General features: G+C 41.1%; 1 protein-coding gene across 5 annotated transcripts in view; it reads left to right on the top strand.

Annotated features, from left to right (window-relative positions):
• Positions 1-18,308, top strand: part of CFAP96 (cilia and flagella associated protein 96) — a 183,967-nt gene that overhangs the window by 106,200 nt on the left and 59,459 nt on the right. For 2 of the 5 annotated variants that reach the window (XR_014258392.1, XR_014258393.1), the window contains exon 6: positions 15,251-15,576. The exons of 2 other annotated variants lie outside the window; for them this stretch is intronic. Coding sequence is in view for 1 of the 3 variants with exons in the window: in XM_082444847.1 (XP_082300973.1) it covers positions 15,251-15,295 (45 nt within the window). In the remaining 2 variants the exon portion in view is untranslated. Of the gene's footprint in view, positions 1-15,250; positions 17,386-18,308 lie in introns of those variants that run through there. One more of the 5 variants, XM_082444847.1, reaches the window with a different exon arrangement.

Here is an 18,308-nt window from a genome sequence, read left to right as displayed (position 1 = left end):
TTTTGAATGATGGTTTTCTCAGGGTATATGCCCAGTAGTGGGATTGCTGGGTCGTATGGTAGTTCTATTTTTAGTTTTTTAAGGAACCTCCATACTGTTCTCCATAGTGGCTGTATCAATTTACATTCCCACCAACAGTGCAAGAGGGTTGCCTTTTCTCCACACCCTCTCCAGCATTTATTGTTTGTAGATATTTTGATGATGGCCATTCTGACTGGTGTGAGGTGATACCTCATTGTAGTTTGGACTTGCATTTCTCTAATGATTAGTGATGTTGAGCATCCTTTCATGTTTTTGTTGGCAATCTGTATATCTTCTTTGGAGAAATGTCTGTTTAGGTCTTCTGCCCATTTTTGGATTGGGTTGTTTGTTTTTTTGATATATAGCTGCATGAACTGCTTGTAAATTTTGGAGATGAATCCTTTGTCACTTGCTTCATTTGCAAATATTTTCTCCCATTCTGAGGGTTGTCTTTTCGTCTTGTTTATGTTTTCCTTTGCTGCTCAAAAGCTTTTAAGTTTCATTAGGTACCATTTGTTTATTTTTGTTTTTATTTCCATTTCTCTAGGAGGTGGGTCAAAAAGATCCTTTTTGACCCATCACTCTCTTAAAGTAATGCCTGTCCTCCTGTTTATCTTCTGCTTGGAGCTCAGCAGTGAGCTTCATTCGAAGTTAGCACAGGGAACTCTACCTAATGCACTGTGGTAACCTAAATGGGAGGGAAGTCCAAAAGGGAGGGGATATCTGTATGTGCATGACTGATTCATTTTGTTGTGCATTGGAGGCTAACACAACATTGTAAGGCAACCATACTCCAATAAAAATTTTAAAAAAATGTCTATCTCTACCAGAAAAAAAAAAAAGCAGTTAAACCATGGCCTCTGTACTTTCAATTAAAACACAGGTATCAGGAATGCAATTGGTTATTTAGCAATTTTGAGTGTGCTAATGTTTACTTACTAGCTGTGTGGTTAAATTACTTAACATTCTTAAGCCTCAGTTTCCTCATCTGTAAAATAGGGGTAATAATGGTACTTCTCTGGTAGGGTCACTCTGAGAATTAAATGAGCTATCTCTGCACAGTGCCTGGCACAGCACAAGGGCTCAGTAAATAGTAAGCATTTCTGCAATTAAGTACATATAGTTATATATATTTGTGGGTATATGTAATATATGTGAATACAAACATATTAAGATTTTATTTTTTAAAAATGAAGAAATCTACAAGTGAAAATGTCATGCAAAGGTACCCTATCCAATGAGCCATCTAAAAGTATATATGAGAAGACAATTCGTCAGTATACTCAAAGTATAGTTTAATTTTGATTGGAGTAATTGTCACCTCCCTCAAATTCAGTCTCTAAACCTATGTTTTTGACACATGGGTGGCAAGTATTAACAGAAACCTAGGAGTTGAGACTGTCCTGTGTGGACGGTGCAAGAGGAGCCCCAAACAGGATGGAACTGCATGGAGGAAAAGGAGGGAGGGTGGGTATTCACTGAGCATCTTCATGGTCCAGGGCTGTGGTGATTGCTTTACCCGTGTCGTCTTCATCCTCACGGCAAGACCATCAGATTGCTATTGTTATTCCCTTTTTTTTTTTTTTTGTAAAGAAGTAATTTCTTAGAAGTTGAGTTACTTGCATAGAATCACACAGCTAATAAGTGATACAATTTAGATCACAAACCCAGGTCTGCCTGACTCTAATGTGTGCCTGGTATAGGTCTGAAGACCAGGAGAGTCTGGGGAGGGTCCTGTCGTAGGCTCAGTGTGGAATCAGATATTTCTGGTGTTATACTCCAGGATGGTCTGATTCCCAAGGAGAGGGGGAGGGATGAGGGATGAGAAGTGTGAAGTGCTTTAAAAGCCCAAGAATGAGAGTCTTGGACTTCATGCCCAATATGATAGGGCTGTATCAGTCCAGGGGAGCAGAGCTGCAACACACTTTATTAACAGCATAGTCTGTTTGGATGTGGTTTTAAGACTGATAGAGAAGGGAGATTTAGGAAGCTGTAAGCAAAGTGGACTAGCCTGGTGATAGTGTAAATCACAAAACCTGGATTGGAACTACTTTGTCCACTGTGGTAGATTATATAAAAGTCCCAGGGGGATAGGTGTTTTCTAGTCCCAAACATTTTCCAGTGCCCCACCTATGTTGGGTTATCAAGGAAGTAATCATGTATTCTTGTTGATTTTTGCCTGTTTGGGCTGGCTATATTGTCACAAAGCACATTTCCTCTGTCAGTCACTGGCTGTGTCTGCATGGTAGACACACACACACACACACACACACACACACACACACGCACACACACAGGTCAATTCAGGAAAAAAAATCAGATAAGTTATTTAGTATTGTGTAATTGTAACAATCAGTTGTTTATACCTTATCTCATGAGCTGGCTTATATAACAAGTTGATTGTATGTTTTTATTTTTTGTCAGTTTTGTTTTATTTTTCTGCCTTTTTACCGGTCGTTTTGGCATCATGTAGATGTAAGCAACATCTGTACAATATTAATATAATACCTGATGAGTTCGTAAGGCTTTGCAGAGAACATGGAAATCAGGGACCTGAAATAGACAGTTTTCCTATATCCTACTGTTCACTGACGTCACCAGAAAGGTGTTCAGAGGTGACTGTCAAGGTGGAGGTGAGAATAGCCGTGAGGCAGTGTTCTAAGGAAGAAACAGTGACCCAGTCCTAACTAGTCCTAGAGGTTCCTGCTTTTGGTTTGGGTACTGTCCTAAGAAGGAGTTCTTTCTGGATGAGCCTTTCATTTATTTTCTTTTTTATATTTTCCTTTTGAAAGGATTATGATAAACTATGATTCCATTAAATATTACTTTTGTGATTATTATTTGAAACCATGTTTAGGAAGCCCTTTAAGGTTTTCCTTTTAGAGTAAGTTTAATAAAATTGTTCATTCTACTCTTGTATAATTGGAAAACTTTTCTGTTCGTTATAATAATCATCTCATCTATTTTAATCCTCAAATCTATAATCTTAACCTTGAACTTTCATTTATTTTCTGATCCTGTTTTTCTAACCACCTCCTGGTACAAATACAGTTCAACCTGTGAAAAACCAAATCCATCCTTTTCTTTAATCACCTCAAACTGAATTCCTGGCCTCCATGCCTTTTAATTTTCTCATTTCTGTTCATTTTTCTACTACTCTTCCAGGTTTCTAGGATAGATGTTGTAAATTTTCCCTCTTCTTTATTTCGTATATATCAAATATCACTATGTATTGTGACTTCTTTTATTCATTCATTCAACAAACATTTATTGAACATCTGTGACATACCAGGCACTGGGAATGCAAAGATAAGATGAACTTTCTGTCCTCTAGGAGCCAGTAATAAAATAAGGGAGATGGAGATGTAAAACGTGATCACATTATGTGTTGAGTGCTGGGACAGGATTTTGTACAGTGATGGAACAAGAGTAAGTAATCAACTCTCCTTGAGGAAAGTATCCATGAAGGGATGCTGGATCTTGATGAGTAAGAGTTTTCCAGGTGATTGGGGATTGGAAAGGGAACAGGAAGGAAGATGTTCAAGGCAGAAGGAGCTGTAGAGGATGTGTGGTGGCAGGGAAGCAAGAAACAGGTGGCAAATTAGGAAATAGCAAGTGACTGGTATGGACAGAGTTTAGCCCATTAGGTAGGAACAGGAGGCCAGGGTCATAGCAGTCAGAAGCCAGATCAGAGGGAATTTTGTGTGTTACACTAGCATTTTGACTTTATTCTATTGGGAGCTTTGGAAGAGTTTTAAGCAACATGTATAATAATCAAATTTGCATTTTATTATCATCGTTCTGGGAGGTGGGAGGGATGAATCAGAATTGCAGGAGATAGGAAGCAAGGAATCCAGTTAAAACTTAACGGCAGTAATCCAGGGGAAGACGTCGATTTGGGTAGTGGGGATGAAGAAGAGTGGCAGCTATGAGGCCCTTAAGTAGGTTCATTGACACAGTCTGGGGACAGTTCTCACATGGGGGATTAGGGAGAGGCTAGGCAATGGCTCCCAGACTTCATTGCGTGTTACATGAATGGTGGAATTATTAACAAGGAGAAAATATACAAGAAGGACAGAAAGGCATTTTTGTTTTAATGAGGGAGTGGTGGATTGAAGCACAGTTTTTGTCATGCTGGGTTTGAAATACCTGTAGAATATGTGTGCTGTTTAGTGTACTGGTTATAAGACTACAGTTTGGAGCCAGACTGCCTGAGTGGTATCTTAGTTCCATTGTACTTGTTATGTGAGCTTAGGCAAGATTAACATTTTTGTTAAAATGATGATAATAATAGTACTTGCCTCCTAGAGTTCTTGTGAGGTTTATATGAGTTAATAAGTACAAATTCTCAGAACTGTGTCTGGCACATGCTATGTGTGTATAATCCTTTGCCATTATTAGTGCTAGCAGTGTAGTAAGCAACTGGATATATAAATTTAGAGCAATTAGAGATATTAATCTAGAGATCTGAACTTGAATATTTTGGAACTATAGTAGAATCTGTACCTATGAGTGCTAGAGGTTTTTTAAAAAAAATTGGTTGCAGTTTCTTTGACATTCCTCATTTTGAGAGATGGAGTTGATGTTCCCTCCTCTTGAACTTGGGTAGTTGTATGTGACTCATGTTACCAGTAAAATGTGGTTGAAGTGACATTGTGTGACTTCTGAGGCTAGGTCAGGAAGGGTGATCTAACTGCTGCCTCGTTGACTGTAATTCTTGTGCCTGAAGCCCTCAGCTCCCATGTAAGAGGTCTGAGGTTCCATGCTGTAAGGAAGCCCAAGCGCATGGAGAGGTCACATGTCAGTACTACTATCCGTAGCCCCAAACCAGACCCCAGCCATGTGAGTAAGGATCCCTCCCTCCAGTCCCCAGCCCTTAAGTCACTCAAGCTTCCAAGTCCCCTCAGCTCAGGCTTCAGACATCGGCAGCTGAGGAGACTCCTCCGCGCTGGACCCTTGCCAAGCCGTTGGCCCGCACAGTCTGTGAGCGTAATAAAATGGTTGCTTTAAGCTTCTAACTTTTAAAATAATTTGTGGCATAGCAATAGTAACAGGATGAAATCACCCAAGGAGATTAGGTGATCAAGGCAACAAAAGAAGATGATTAATGATTACGCTCTGAGGAACAGCAGAAACAGGGGCATTTAACGGGCAGGAGAATAGGAGGATCATAGGAGAAGAAGATGCTCTTCCTCTTACAAAGTGTTTAAAGGAAACTGTGAAAGTGGTGCCATGGAAGACAAATGAGAAGAGTTCAAGGAGAGAAGGCAAATATTATTGGGAGGTGAAATGAAAGTTGTCAGAGTGCCTATTAGATTTGGTAATTGAGACGTTCTAGGTCTGAGAACAGTGAATCACTTTGCTGTACACCTGAAGCTATAACACAACACTGTTAATCAATTATACTCCAATATAAAATGAAAACTAGAAATAAAAATTTAAAAAATGGTGAGGACAGGAGCAGACTGCTGTGGTTTGAAGAACAATGGGAGGACAGGTGAAGATGGACTATTTTTTAAGGAATTCGATAATGAAAGGAAAGGGGAGACTGAGGATGGTCAGCCGGGGGGTGGTGCAGGTCAAGAGAAAGAACTTTTTTTTAAAAAGATGGGAAGCTTAGCAATATTTGCTGAAGTCCTAGAAAAGTAGATGCTGAAGAACCACGTGGAATGTGGAGGAAGCAGCTTTGACACGAGAGGTGGAAGTAGAGGTCTTGAAGAGGACAGACCCTTTTCTTCTGAGGGTGGATGGACTTACCCTAAATTGAGGTGTGTTAGCAGTAAAACAGACTACCTAGTTCTCTTCATCTAAAATTCTCCCTGCCTGTTTCAGGCACTCAGTGGCTTCACCTTTTGACAGTGGCAAGAGTTCTGAGACTGCCTCCTTGCCAAAAAAAATCTCTCCTACTCTTTCTACCTCATGGTCTACTGCCAGATTGAAATCCTGTCTTTCTCTTGGATAGGAACCTACAATAGCACTTCCCTGCCCCTAGGACAGAGCCAAGCTCTGTTAACGAAGGCCTTTTATCATTTGACGCAGGCCGTGGATGCTGTTCAGACTCGGTCTCCTGATCACACGCAGTCACTGTGGCGCCTGCCTGGTGGGCTGACTCCCCTTCCCAAGCTGTTTTCTATAGTCAAAAATGTTTTTCTCCCTCCCTCCCTTCCTACCTTCATCTCTTCTTCCTCCCCTACTTCCCTTCCTTTCTGTCTTTACAGGAGGAGTGTGTGTTTGTTTAAGTCTGAGATCCCTTAGCCAGTGGATCCGAATTTTGATGTGCATTAGGAGAGCCTAGGTGCTTATTAGAGATGCAAATTGCTGGGCTCCGCTCTCCAGAGATATGAGTTCAGTTGCTGGGGCCAAAATCCGTTGTGGGTGGTCTGTGGACCACACATTAAGAAAAAGTAATTCAAATCAACACATTGGATTATAATTTCTTATACTGTGTCTTTATATGTGTGGTTCATCCTTTCTGGAATGTTCTCTTTTGTCTATCGCATCCCACTCTCTTTCCACATTTTCTGGGAAGACTCGATTGGCCACCAGTATCTACATCACACTTTTTCTCTACTTAACTCTTATTTCTTGTCAATATATCTCAAGTTTGAATTTAGCTGTTCTCCAGTATAATCAAGCACCTGGCAATGGGATGGGTGCTGGGGCTAAGCAGTGACAAGGCATGGATCTGGATTTTGAGAGGCACATAATCTTACAAGGATGACTTTTTTTTTTTTTTTTAATTTTATCTTTAATTTAATTTTATTTTTTTAAACATTTATTTATTTATTTATCTTTGGCCGCATTGGGTCTTCGTTGCTGTGCGCGGCTTTCTCTAGTTGTGGCGAGCAGGGGCTACTCTTTGTTGCAGAGCTTCTCACTGCGGTGGCTTCTTTTGTTGCGGAGCATGGACTCTAGGCGCACGGGCTTCAGTAGTTGTGGCACACGGGCTCAGTAGTTGTGGCTCACGGGCTTAGTTGCTCCGCGGCATGTGGGATCTTCCCGGACCAGGGCTCGAACCCATGTCCCCTGCATTGGCAGGCGGATTCTTAACCACTGTGCCACCAGGGAAGCCCAAGGATGACTTTTTCATGAGAGCTGTTTTTGCGTTTCCAACCAGACAATAGGCTCCTCCAGGTAAGGGGTCTTATTTCTTTGGGATTTACCATAACTACCATCCAGTGCTGGGCCCTGAGGAGGTGGTCAGTAATTACTGATAGGTTGAAACAGGTTTTGGTCTTGATTGGAGTTGGTTGGGTGGGGGAAGCTCATTCCTCCTTCTCAATTCTTCCTTCTACAATTGTCCTGCCAAGAAGCACCTTCATTGACAGTCGCTGTTTCGCCCGTTGTTTACGGTTGCAGCTTCCCCAACTCTACCTTGCTGTTGCTGTATTTACATGTCCTTGCTGGTTTGGCTTCACAAACCAACTTTTCCAGGGCCCCGGGCAGCCAGCCAGAGCTCCCAAGCCCTTCCATGCATTGTGCCCGACTTCCTCTTTGGTAAGAGCCTGTGTGATTTTCATGCTTTGGAGGATTTGGGCCCTTGTGAAATGCCTTCTGGGGAATTAGCCACACTGAATTCCATGCTTTGTGTCTGCCCTCAGTGCTGTCAGGAGCCTATATTGTTTCATTCCCACGTCGTCACACTCCTTGGGACAATGCGATGGTTCAGCTCAAGTTCATTTGTATTCCCCTCTGAAATGTCACTTTTTCCCACCGTTTTTACTGAATTAACTAATAACAATCAAGGGACTCATCAGTATGCTGGAAACATAAACTGAGGCCTTGGAGAATGAGCAGCAAATAGGGGTGTCTCCTCTGTTACTGCTGATGGCTGCCATTTTAGTGCTAGTGCCTTTACAAATTGCAGGGTCAGAGAGAGAGAGAGAGAGTTGGTCAGAGTAGGGGAGATTTTAACATGTTTTCCCATTGAAGCAGCTCATCTGGGGCATTTCTATCCTTACTAGATTGTCTTCTGGGTGGACTTCAAGCTGAGTGAAGGCAGGTTGCTTCCTGCCACTGGCAGGTTGAGAAAGATGCTTCTTTCTCTGTGGACTACTTACCTGTTTCTGATTCTGCTAAAGTGATCTTGATCAGGAGAACTACTATGGGGTGTCAGGCATTGTGCTAAGCATTTAACATGCTAGTTATTTCTAATTCTTAAGACAACCCTGCAGAATAGATATTACTATCCTAGGATACAGGGCCTGTGAGAAGATAAGGAATCTGCCCAAGATCTTACACTTGGTAAGTGGCAGAGCTGGATTCAAACCTAGATCTGCCCCTTTCTGCCACTTCCTGATTCTTCTGCTATTTCATGTTGCCTCAGTGCACATTTGCTAAGGTTTATTGACCCCAGAGCACTTTTAACAACCTCTACAGACTGTTTGGTGCCATAGTTTGAGGTCTTCGAAGAGCCAGCAGGTCATTTTCCCTGGGGACCAAGGTGGCGTCACAAATCCCAGTGGAAAAGGACTCCTCAGAAAGTTGGAGTTGCCCTCACTCACTGCAGCCTGTTATTGCTGTTATCAGGATCCTAGAAATTCCTGCCTAAACGTGTCTTGGAAAATCAAAGACCTAATCTTCAGTCGAATGGTATTTTACTTGGTAGGGTTAATTGCCCTCAGGTTCTATCTAGACGTACCTTCACATTTTCCACAACATTTGCAAGCGATCAGAAGAGCCAGGATGCATAGTGATAATAGAAACACATCGGAACCCATTCTTCGGTAACAGAGACCATGTGTTTTAGGGCTTTTCTGTTTGGAGTCGGTTTATCATCACTATAAAAACATTTCAGATGAGAACGGAGTGTGTGGAATCCCTGGGGAAACGTACAGGGAGCTCTAGATTTGGATGGCTGGATGCCTGGCCTGGGTTTAGTCACTCAGAAGGTTTAAAGCGAAGCACTAATGCTAAAATTTAATCTATCACAGACGCCTTGGCCATGTCCCTGAGCGTTTCCACCTGCTTCACTGCTGGGCTCTATGGCTGGTATCCTAATAAATAAAATGTGTGTGTTCTGTACTTAGTATATCAGTTTAGTCAAGAGAGCACTGGGTCCCATATATAGTCATCTTAGTGGGCCCTCGTTTTCTTTTTTTAAATTCTTTAAAACTTAAGATGAAAAATGGGGATAATAACTAATGAGTAATTACTTTATATAGTCCATGTTTATATTATCTGGAAAATGTTATTCCTATTCTAGAATACTGGGCTCAGCCTCCTCTTGTGTGGGAGACACATTCAGGAGTGGAGGAAAATTAGTACTTCTGCTCTGTTTTTCCCAGTTTTCTGGTGACACTGGGAAGGAAATGAGCATTTTAGGTTCCAAGTCCTGGCAAGTGGTAGCGGTTGGAGGAAAGCCTTCTCTCTACTGGAAAGGCATCTGCAAAGAACATACATTTGCTGCTCCCCTAGAATAATGAATTCACTAAGTTTTAGACATAGAATTGGATGCTCGAGGTACAAATGAAAACCAAACTCAACAAAGACTCTGGGCTGAGGTGTCCGGACCCTGTCATACCAGAATCTTCTGGATTTTCTCTGACATACATCAGTGGAAGCCCCTTAGTTCCTTCAAAGGCCTCTTCGATAATTGCCTCTTAAATGTCAATGATTCCCAGGCTCATCCCGTGTTCTGGAATTTCACTGGGTGGTTTCATGAAAACCCATGGCTTTTTTACTTAAAAATTAAAGCATGTCTTCCCAGTCAAATATATATCCCATTATGCCTTTTTTTTTTTTTTTTTTTTACTGGATGCAAGATCCATATATTGAAATATTGAAATGTCTCTTAACTTTTTCCCTCAGAGAAACTCAGGCTCGACTTTACCAAAATTCGAATCTTTTGCTTCTTTCCCTTCCTCTCCCCTCTGTTCTGGTGAAGAGCTCCCCTGGGATTGTTATTCAAGGCTCAGACCTGAGTGTTGTCTTCCCCTCCTCCCCTCAGCCACCCTGAATAATGAGCGCTCCCCACATGTTGTTTGATTCCATGGATATGAATATTCAGAATAGGCAAGTCCATAGAGACAGAAAGCAGATTAGTTATTGCTGGGGCTGGAGAGTGTGGGAAATGGGGAGCGACTATTTCATGGGTGCAGGATTTCCTTTTGGGGGTGATGAAAAGATTCTGGAAGTAGACAGTGGTGATGGTTGTACAACATTGAGAATGAGCTTAATGCCACTGAATTGCATACTTTAAAATGGTTAAAGTGGTAAGTTTTATGCTGTGTGTGTTAGCTTGGGCCACCATATCAGAATACCACAGACTGGGTGTTTGAAGCAACAGAAATTAATTTTCTCATGATTCTGGAGGCTGGGAAATTTAAAATCAAGGTTCCAACAGGGTTGATGTGTGGTGCTGTCCCCTTGAGTTGCAGATGGCTGCCTTGCTACTGTGAGCTCACATGGCCTTTATGCCCTGCGCTTGGAGAGAGGGTGAGCAGGCTGCTCTCTGGTGTTTCCTCTTATAAGGACGCTAATCCTATCAGATTAGGTTCCCACCCTTATGACCTCATTTAACCTTAATTACCCCCTCACTCCACATACAGTCACATTAGGGGTTAGCATTTCAACGTATAAATTCTGGGGGGACACAATTCATTATGTGACACATAGCATTCTGTGTATTTTACCACAATAAAAAATATTATTTGAACTACTGTGTGGAGCATGGATTATAGTGAAAGGAGGGAGACTAGTTAAGAAACTAATACAGTAATCTAAGTGAGAGATGATGGTGGTGGTGGAGAGGAGCATTTAGTTTCTACCCTTCTTATTTTCACTTGGAGAGATTCTCTACTTGGCTTCTCACCCCACCCCTTCCTCTTCCTGTTTCCTAACTGGTATTTGAAAGCCGTTGGTCCACATTTCTTAATTGGGTGGAGTTACTCTAAGGAATGGGGGATTCTGTGCCTTTTCTTCCCTCTGCTTTCCAGTGTGAGGTAGAGTCCTGTTCTGCAGACCCCAAATTCCCCCTGGAGCACTGGCAGTGCCCAGAACGGGGTGGGATGGGGTGGGGGGCAGACAGTATCAGCAGGCTCACTTGACTGCAAACCCAATCTCTGACTCTAATCAGCTTCATCATAAAGCAGGTGATATCTTGGTTTCCATCTTCACGGCCTATTTAGCCTGCTCCACAGAGCCTTCAAATCGCAGCTCCAGTGTTACTCTCTCTGAGCAGTATTCCCTGGCCACCCTCCAGCCCCAGTCTCCGGTACGGTTTCTGTGCGTAGGCCCGTGTGCATTCCCCTAGCTTAGCACATAACAAACCATACTGCAGTCACTTACTAGTGTCCTCTCTGGGAGAGATACAGCCACTGCTTTCCACAGACACATCATACTTCATACTATTGCAATGCAGGGGTCTAAAGACATTACGCTTCTTAAGGGTGAGGTCAGTCTTACTCACTTTCCATTTCCTGTACCTGATATAATGTCTGACAGAACGTAAGTGCTCAATAAATGTTTGTTGAATACACAGCTCCAATAGCACAGTTAGTGTTCCTACTTCACCTTTTTTAAATAACAGAGAGAACATAAGAAAGCCTTTAAATCTTTATAACTTACTATCAAAAGTTGACTTACTATCAAATAGTTGACTGTTATCAAAAAACCAAAAGGTAACAAACGTTGGAGAGAATGTGGAGAAATTGGAACCCTTGAACACTGTTGGTGGGAATGGAAAATGCTGCAGCCACTATGGAAAATAGTATGGTGGTTCCTCAAAAATTTTAAAATAGAATTACCATGTGATCCAGCAATCTGACTTCTGGGTATATAGCCCAAATAATTGAAATCAGTGTCTTACAGAGATATATGCACTTCCATGATTACTGCAGCATTATTCACAATAGCCGAGATATGGAAACAACCTAAATGTTCATTGACAGGTGAATGGATAAAGAAAATGTGGTATATACATACAGTAGAATATTATTCAGCCTTGAAAAATAAGGAAATCCTGCCATATGTGACAACCTGGATGAACTTGGAGGACATTATGTTAATGAAATGAGCCAGTCACGAAAGGACAAATACTTCATAATGTCACTTAGATGAGGTATCTAAAATAGTCAAACTCATAGAAACTCAGAAACAGAAACAGGGGCCTGGGGGGAGGAGGAAATGAGGAACTGCTGTTCAGTGGGTATAAAATTTCAGTTATGCAAGGTGAATAAGTTCTAGATCTGCTGTACAACACTGTGCCTGTAGCTAGCAATACTGTACTGTACACTTAAAAATTTGCTAAGAGGGTAGATCTCATATTAAGTGTTCTTACCACACAAAAAAGTTAACTTGAATCTTCGAAGAGACTGGATCCATAATTCACATGTAAATTAGTCAGCTAACAAAAGATGGTCAGCGAGGCAACTGGAGTTCTTTCATGCTTTTGATATATCTCCACTGTGATACTCAGCTGGAGTTGGTAGTCTTCTTTGAAGGTTTTCTGAATTCCTACAGTTAAGGAGTGCTATTATCTTCTTGGAGCTGATTGCCTGAAAGTTAATCAGCACATGAAACTGGTTTGTTTTCTGTTCTCAGGACAGTGAAAGGTAGCAACATTCTTGGGGCCATCTATATTCTCAGAAAATTGAAAGGTGTAGATACAAATTATGCATTTCTTTAGGTGCAAAAATGAATTCCTTTCAAGAAGTCATGGGCTTTGGGGAGTTTTCTACCAACAGTTTTGAGTTTTTGCTGTTCTGTATGTACGTTCTCATCTAATTTCCCTATAACTAGGGTCCTGCATACTTTAAGTGGTTGGCTGGGCTCATGGCTGTGGTCTGAGGGCGTGACATGGGTTGAAGCCAGCTTGCTAATATGACAGCTGAATCCTTTGATTTGTATATCCTTAAGTTCCATTCTCCAACTAGCAAATTGACCTACCACGGATTACAAACTTCCTGAAAATGAAACCATGAAATGATTTAAAAGCTATTTTGAGATGTGTCAAAAATTGAAAAATGTTAGTTGATTATGTATTTCTTAAGATAGTGTGCTGCCTAAAAATATCAGTGAAATACTTTGAACATTATGCTAGTCTGCAAGTGAAACATAAATAATGAATTGTACATTTACCTGGCATCATGGCATTTAAAAGAAGCCAACATGAAAATGAAAAAGTTGCATCTGTGGGTATCACAGAGAAACTACTGAAAGACTGCCTGCCATTCATATGCTACGTGTTCATCTATTTAGTGGAGACATGCTCCTTTGTCCTAGGAAAATGCCCTGTTTTCTCTCTCACTCTTTCATGGGTTAAATGTAGCACACCCCCAGCCCCAGTTTTACAATGTACTTTTAAATAACACAGGACCTCATTGGAAGTAATATATCCTTTTAGCTAAATATTTTTTGAAGGTGGATGGGATGGTGATTGACTTGAGAGGTTGGTAGGAGGCTTAGCAGGCATTCCTAGAATTGCAGGCACGTCTGATTTCATTTTACAAAGCAGTTTAAAATAGATGACACAGAATTAGTCTGTCTGAGAGCTTTCATATTTCCTGGTCATCCAGCTGTGATGGGGAGGCCAGAGCAGTAGCAGCCAGGGCATTCAGAACCCTCAGAAGTATGTTTTCTTCTGGGTCTTTCACTGGGGTCCTCAAGTTAGAAAAGCTCTCTTTATCACAGAATTGTCAAAGGGAGTCTTAAGATCCTTACATTGTGATACCAGTTATGAAATGCAAATTCAGTTGATTACTGCAGTTTTAAATGAATTGTTAGGAACTCGGAACTTCTTTTCTTGATATTAAGTATTTTACCATCTCCTGTTAACGTTTTGAGGGGTTCTTTTAGAATTAGGACACAGATTTTCACTTATTTAAAGAAGGTCATGAGGTTACTTCTAGAGACACAACAAAAGAAAACAAAGAAAAACAAAACTACCAAGTACTCAAAATTGAGCTGATAGCAACTTAAGTTTTGAACTTCTAGGTTTGTCCACCACTTGGTATAAACAAAGGTAAGACCATTTCTTATTGTCTTTGACGTAAATACTCTCAATAAAAGAAAATACATATTTGCAGCAGGCAGGTCCTGGAATTCAAGATTATCTGGGCATATGTTAAGGACTTGTGAGCTGACCGGGTACTAAGTGGATTTTTAAATGAAGAGTAGTTGCATGAGTAACCCCTTCTGAAGAATCTGATCCCAGGGAAGAGAGAATAAGAGGTTGATAAATACTCAGAGGTTGGTGCAAGTCCATAGACTGGTTTAAAAGGGCAGGGGTGTTGTACCCAGTAGTTATCATTCCAGATCAGCCACATCACTGTTTCAAAGCCCTAAGGCAAGAAGTTATAAGAACGAGAAAGAGCGGTTTCATGAAAATATCGATGTGATTTAAGCACACATACTGCCAGTTACACTAGTGCCACCAAACGGGTAGCTTCAGAGGTCAACTTCCTTAGCCAGTAGCACCCTCAGCACTGGGCATGGCCAACTGCTGGGGATTGGTGGCCCAAGAACATAAGTAGACGTTAGCAGCAATATCATTGCCTGTGGGAGGGAGCATATTGCAGACTTGGTGCAGCCTTATTGCCCACTTTCCTTGGAACTGTTATGGGGATCAGTGACTTCAGTGGGCATAGGCAGGAGTGATGGCAGCTTTTCTGGGCACTGGCGATTTTGACTTCGTCATGTTACAGGAGCAGAAGCTGTCATTTTTGGTTCTAGGAACTAGACTATGAAAGATGGCATCGTGGAGTATATGTGAGCTACTACTCCTGGGAAGAACAGGGAAATTGGCATTACTACACAATTGTGGGGACAAGAGCCAGGTTGTAGTCTTCTGCCATTGATTGTGACCTTCTTTTTATCTCGGGTTAAAGCAACCTGAGAGCGAGATTTGACCAGTTTGGGCCAGATAATCAGTTTACATTTTGATGTTTTGAAGTTTTAGACATTTAGAGGGAACCAATGAATGATTAAGAAAGGAGAATTGTAAAGCATTCCTTTCCTTTCTGTTTTCTTTCCATCTTCCTTCTATTTGTGTTAAAACTGTTTAAAATTTCCTTAATTCCAAGATTTTCAACTTAATTTTGTTAAAAGAAGCTTTTGTAAATATTCCGTTTACATTCTTTCCACAAATGTGAAAAGAATATAAACGAAGATAAGTTTTATTGAAGCCCTACAGGCCAGAGTCAACTAGATAGATCCTTTAAAAATATATTATGGCAGTTGCTCTGGAAATTGAGCATCATTATTTTCCATTCTGTCATTTTCTCCTCAGTGGCTCGGCTCCATATTGATCGTTAGAATCAAGCGTCATCTCTGAGTTTGGCGAACAGCTGCCCTAACTTGGTTTAGGGCTAAAGCCTATTCTGGCAAAGAAGATGGGGCTGCTCATTCCAGATGAGATTTGGATGGAAACGGTGTGGCTGTCTGCCAGAGCTTCAGGGGTCAGAGTGAGGGCTGAAGTACACGTACGTTGTGAGCTGGACCCAGGAGTGCGGATCAAATCTACAGGCTCTGGAGCCTGTTTGCTAAAGGAGCAGACGTCGAGTCCTCCAACCAGCAAGATCCAACCATGGAACAGTTGCGTAGTCTTGAATCTAGGTATGTTGCATTATATCCCCTGAAAATACTTACACATGGCAAAGGTCAGTAATATTTCAGTTCTCGTAGCAGAGGAGAATTAGCCTGGTTCCTCATAAAATTCCATGTCCATATATCATACTTAATGATAATAGAAATAATGATTTATTATTCCTATTAGAAATATTTTTGGATAGTACTGTGTTAGATTAGCCATTAAGTAGCCATTCTGAATCTACCAGCTTCTCGCTTATTCATTTATTTAAAAAACTTCTATATGTCTAGCATTGGGTAATGACAGAAAAAAATGTGACAAGAAATGACACTCCCTGGCTTTGAGAAGATAAATACGCTTGTATAAAATAACTTCAGGGTGATAAACGGGTCGAAGGAGTGTTAGAGGTTTCAAAAGTTAAAGAAAATTCTGAAAAACCATCTCAGGGATGGGAAATAGGGAAGGATACCTGAATGTTTTGCACATCGTGAGGAAAATGTTTGATCTTAGTTGGCAGAGAAGAGAGGATTTGGCTTTGCAGGCTGGTAAAGATTAGCAAAACTGTGTAGGTGGAAAAAAGCATCTTGTATGATTGAAGGTAAAGGAAGAGGCAGTGGGGAGCTTGGATAATGGTTAGAGTGGTAGGGGAAAGACTGAGTAACAAGAAGACCAGCCTAAAATTTTTCTTGTTAAGGTTATTGGAAGGGAATATTGGATGGGATGGGTGGATCCATCAGATGCAGGTTCTTAAGTGTCTGGCAAGGGCCTTTGTGTTATCATTCATTTATGCATTTGTTCATTTATTTATCAAATGTTTATGTGTTAGGCCCTGGACTAGACATTGGAGATGAATAGACCCGTTGCTTGCTCTAAGGAATTCACTTGAGGGAAAAGAGGCACATAGACAGTCATTACAACATAATAATGGTTCTAAGAGAGGTCTGTAGGAAATAGCCTGGTAACAATGCAGAAGATTCATTTTGCTTGGAATGGAGTCAGGGCTGAAAAATCTTGGGAAAATATATGTTCTCAAGCAGATGGAACTGATGAAGCAGCTCTAGAAGCTGTTGCAGAACGATCGAGACACAATGAGAGGAGTAAATGCTGTAACATAAATTGAGGTGGGGGCCAGCAGCCAAGGAGGACAGCAGAAATACCTTAAAGATGCGCGCAGCTTAGGTAGGCCTATGTTTGGGCTGCTGGGAGGAGGCAGTGACGCAAAGCAGTTTAGCACTTACAGTTAGAAACTGCTGATGTTGTAAGCAGAGATGAATTCCTGGCATCACTGCAAGTAGCAACACGCTGTGTGGGATGACTGTTGGACTGTCACCCAAGTTCCCATTCACGGAGACAGCATTCTTGGTCATTTTCTTTGCTGGTCCTCCAATACTTCAGACATTTTTTTGTGCCTCTCAATCTGTGGATATTTTACTCCTTTCCCCTTCCACCCCCCAAATGCCCTTCTTCTGGAGAAATCTTACTCATCTTTCAAATGTCATTTCTCTGACACCCCAAGGAATTCCTCATTCCTCTAGGTAAATATCTCTACTTTGTATATATATATTCTTCAAGGACAGGGATATGTCTTATCTATAGCAAAAGCAGGATTGAACCTAGTCTTGGCTTCGAATCCCTGTTTTACCACTTACGAACTCTGTGACCTTAAGAAACATGGTTAATCTCTCCTTACCTGTGTTCCTCACTTAAAAAACAGGGCAAATAATATCTACCTAATAAGGTTACTAATTAAAAACTAATTAGTATAATGTATGTGAAACACCTATCAGAGTGATTTATTCATGAAAACTCAATAAACATTAATTTTTTTCTTCTTCCTTTCTTGTCATTTGTATTCACAGTGCTCGGCACAGTGCCTGGTATATAGTAGAAACTCAATAAATTTTGGTTGAATTTACAAACATTAAAGTTGACTGATAGTTTACCACATCCAGGCACTGTTCTAAACCCTACAGATATATACTAACTCATTTAATACTCTCTGTAACACCATGAAGAAAACATTTAATATCCTCCTTTTATTTATGAGGAATCCAAGACACAGAGAAGTTAACTACTTACTGAGGCAAGCCCAGAGAATAAGTGGCAGAGGCAAGATTTGAATCCAGGTAGATGCCGCTCTGAAGCCCATGCTCTTATCTTAACCTTAATTCTACAGGTTGATTCTACATAGTTTACATATGATGTTGAACCTTCTGGAAATTTTCTGATGGTGATGATCTGGCCCACTCAGAGAGTTCCAAAAGTAGGATTGGCCTGTGCCTTGAACAAATCTATTCCTAGTATACTTCTACAGGGACTTCTGACTGCTCTTAAATTCTTGAGAAATTATTTCCCAAATAAAAAAGAGCCAATTCTTTCTTTCATGGGAACTCCAGCTAGTATGGACATCCACGGAACTTATTCATGTGAGCCGTACTTAGAGGTTGCTTAATTGTTGTTAAGCCATAGAGGAGTTAGACGTGGCAGTTGCCCTTGATGAATAACCACCACCAACAGCAACAACTACCATTTCCTGGGCTTCTATATGGAAACACTACAGAGTAAGTCTTGCTATAGCTTCATTTTGCAGCTGAGAAAGCTGAAGCTCACAGAGGTAACTAATTCGCCCATGGTCGTAGAGCCAACAAATGTTTATACCTATGTCTTCCTGACTCAGGCACTACTGGGGAAGCAAGAGCAGCAAAATTAGAGAAGCTGAATGATGGCTCCATAGTGGCTTGTCCTTGGTTTGTCTCAA

Source organism: Balaenoptera physalus, assembly GCF_965194825.1.
Source record: "Balaenoptera physalus genome assembly, chromosome: 21".
NCBI classification, from domain to species: domain Eukaryota; kingdom Metazoa; phylum Chordata; class Mammalia; order Artiodactyla; family Balaenopteridae; genus Balaenoptera; species Balaenoptera physalus.
This window is presented reverse-complemented; position numbering and strand designations above follow the sequence as displayed.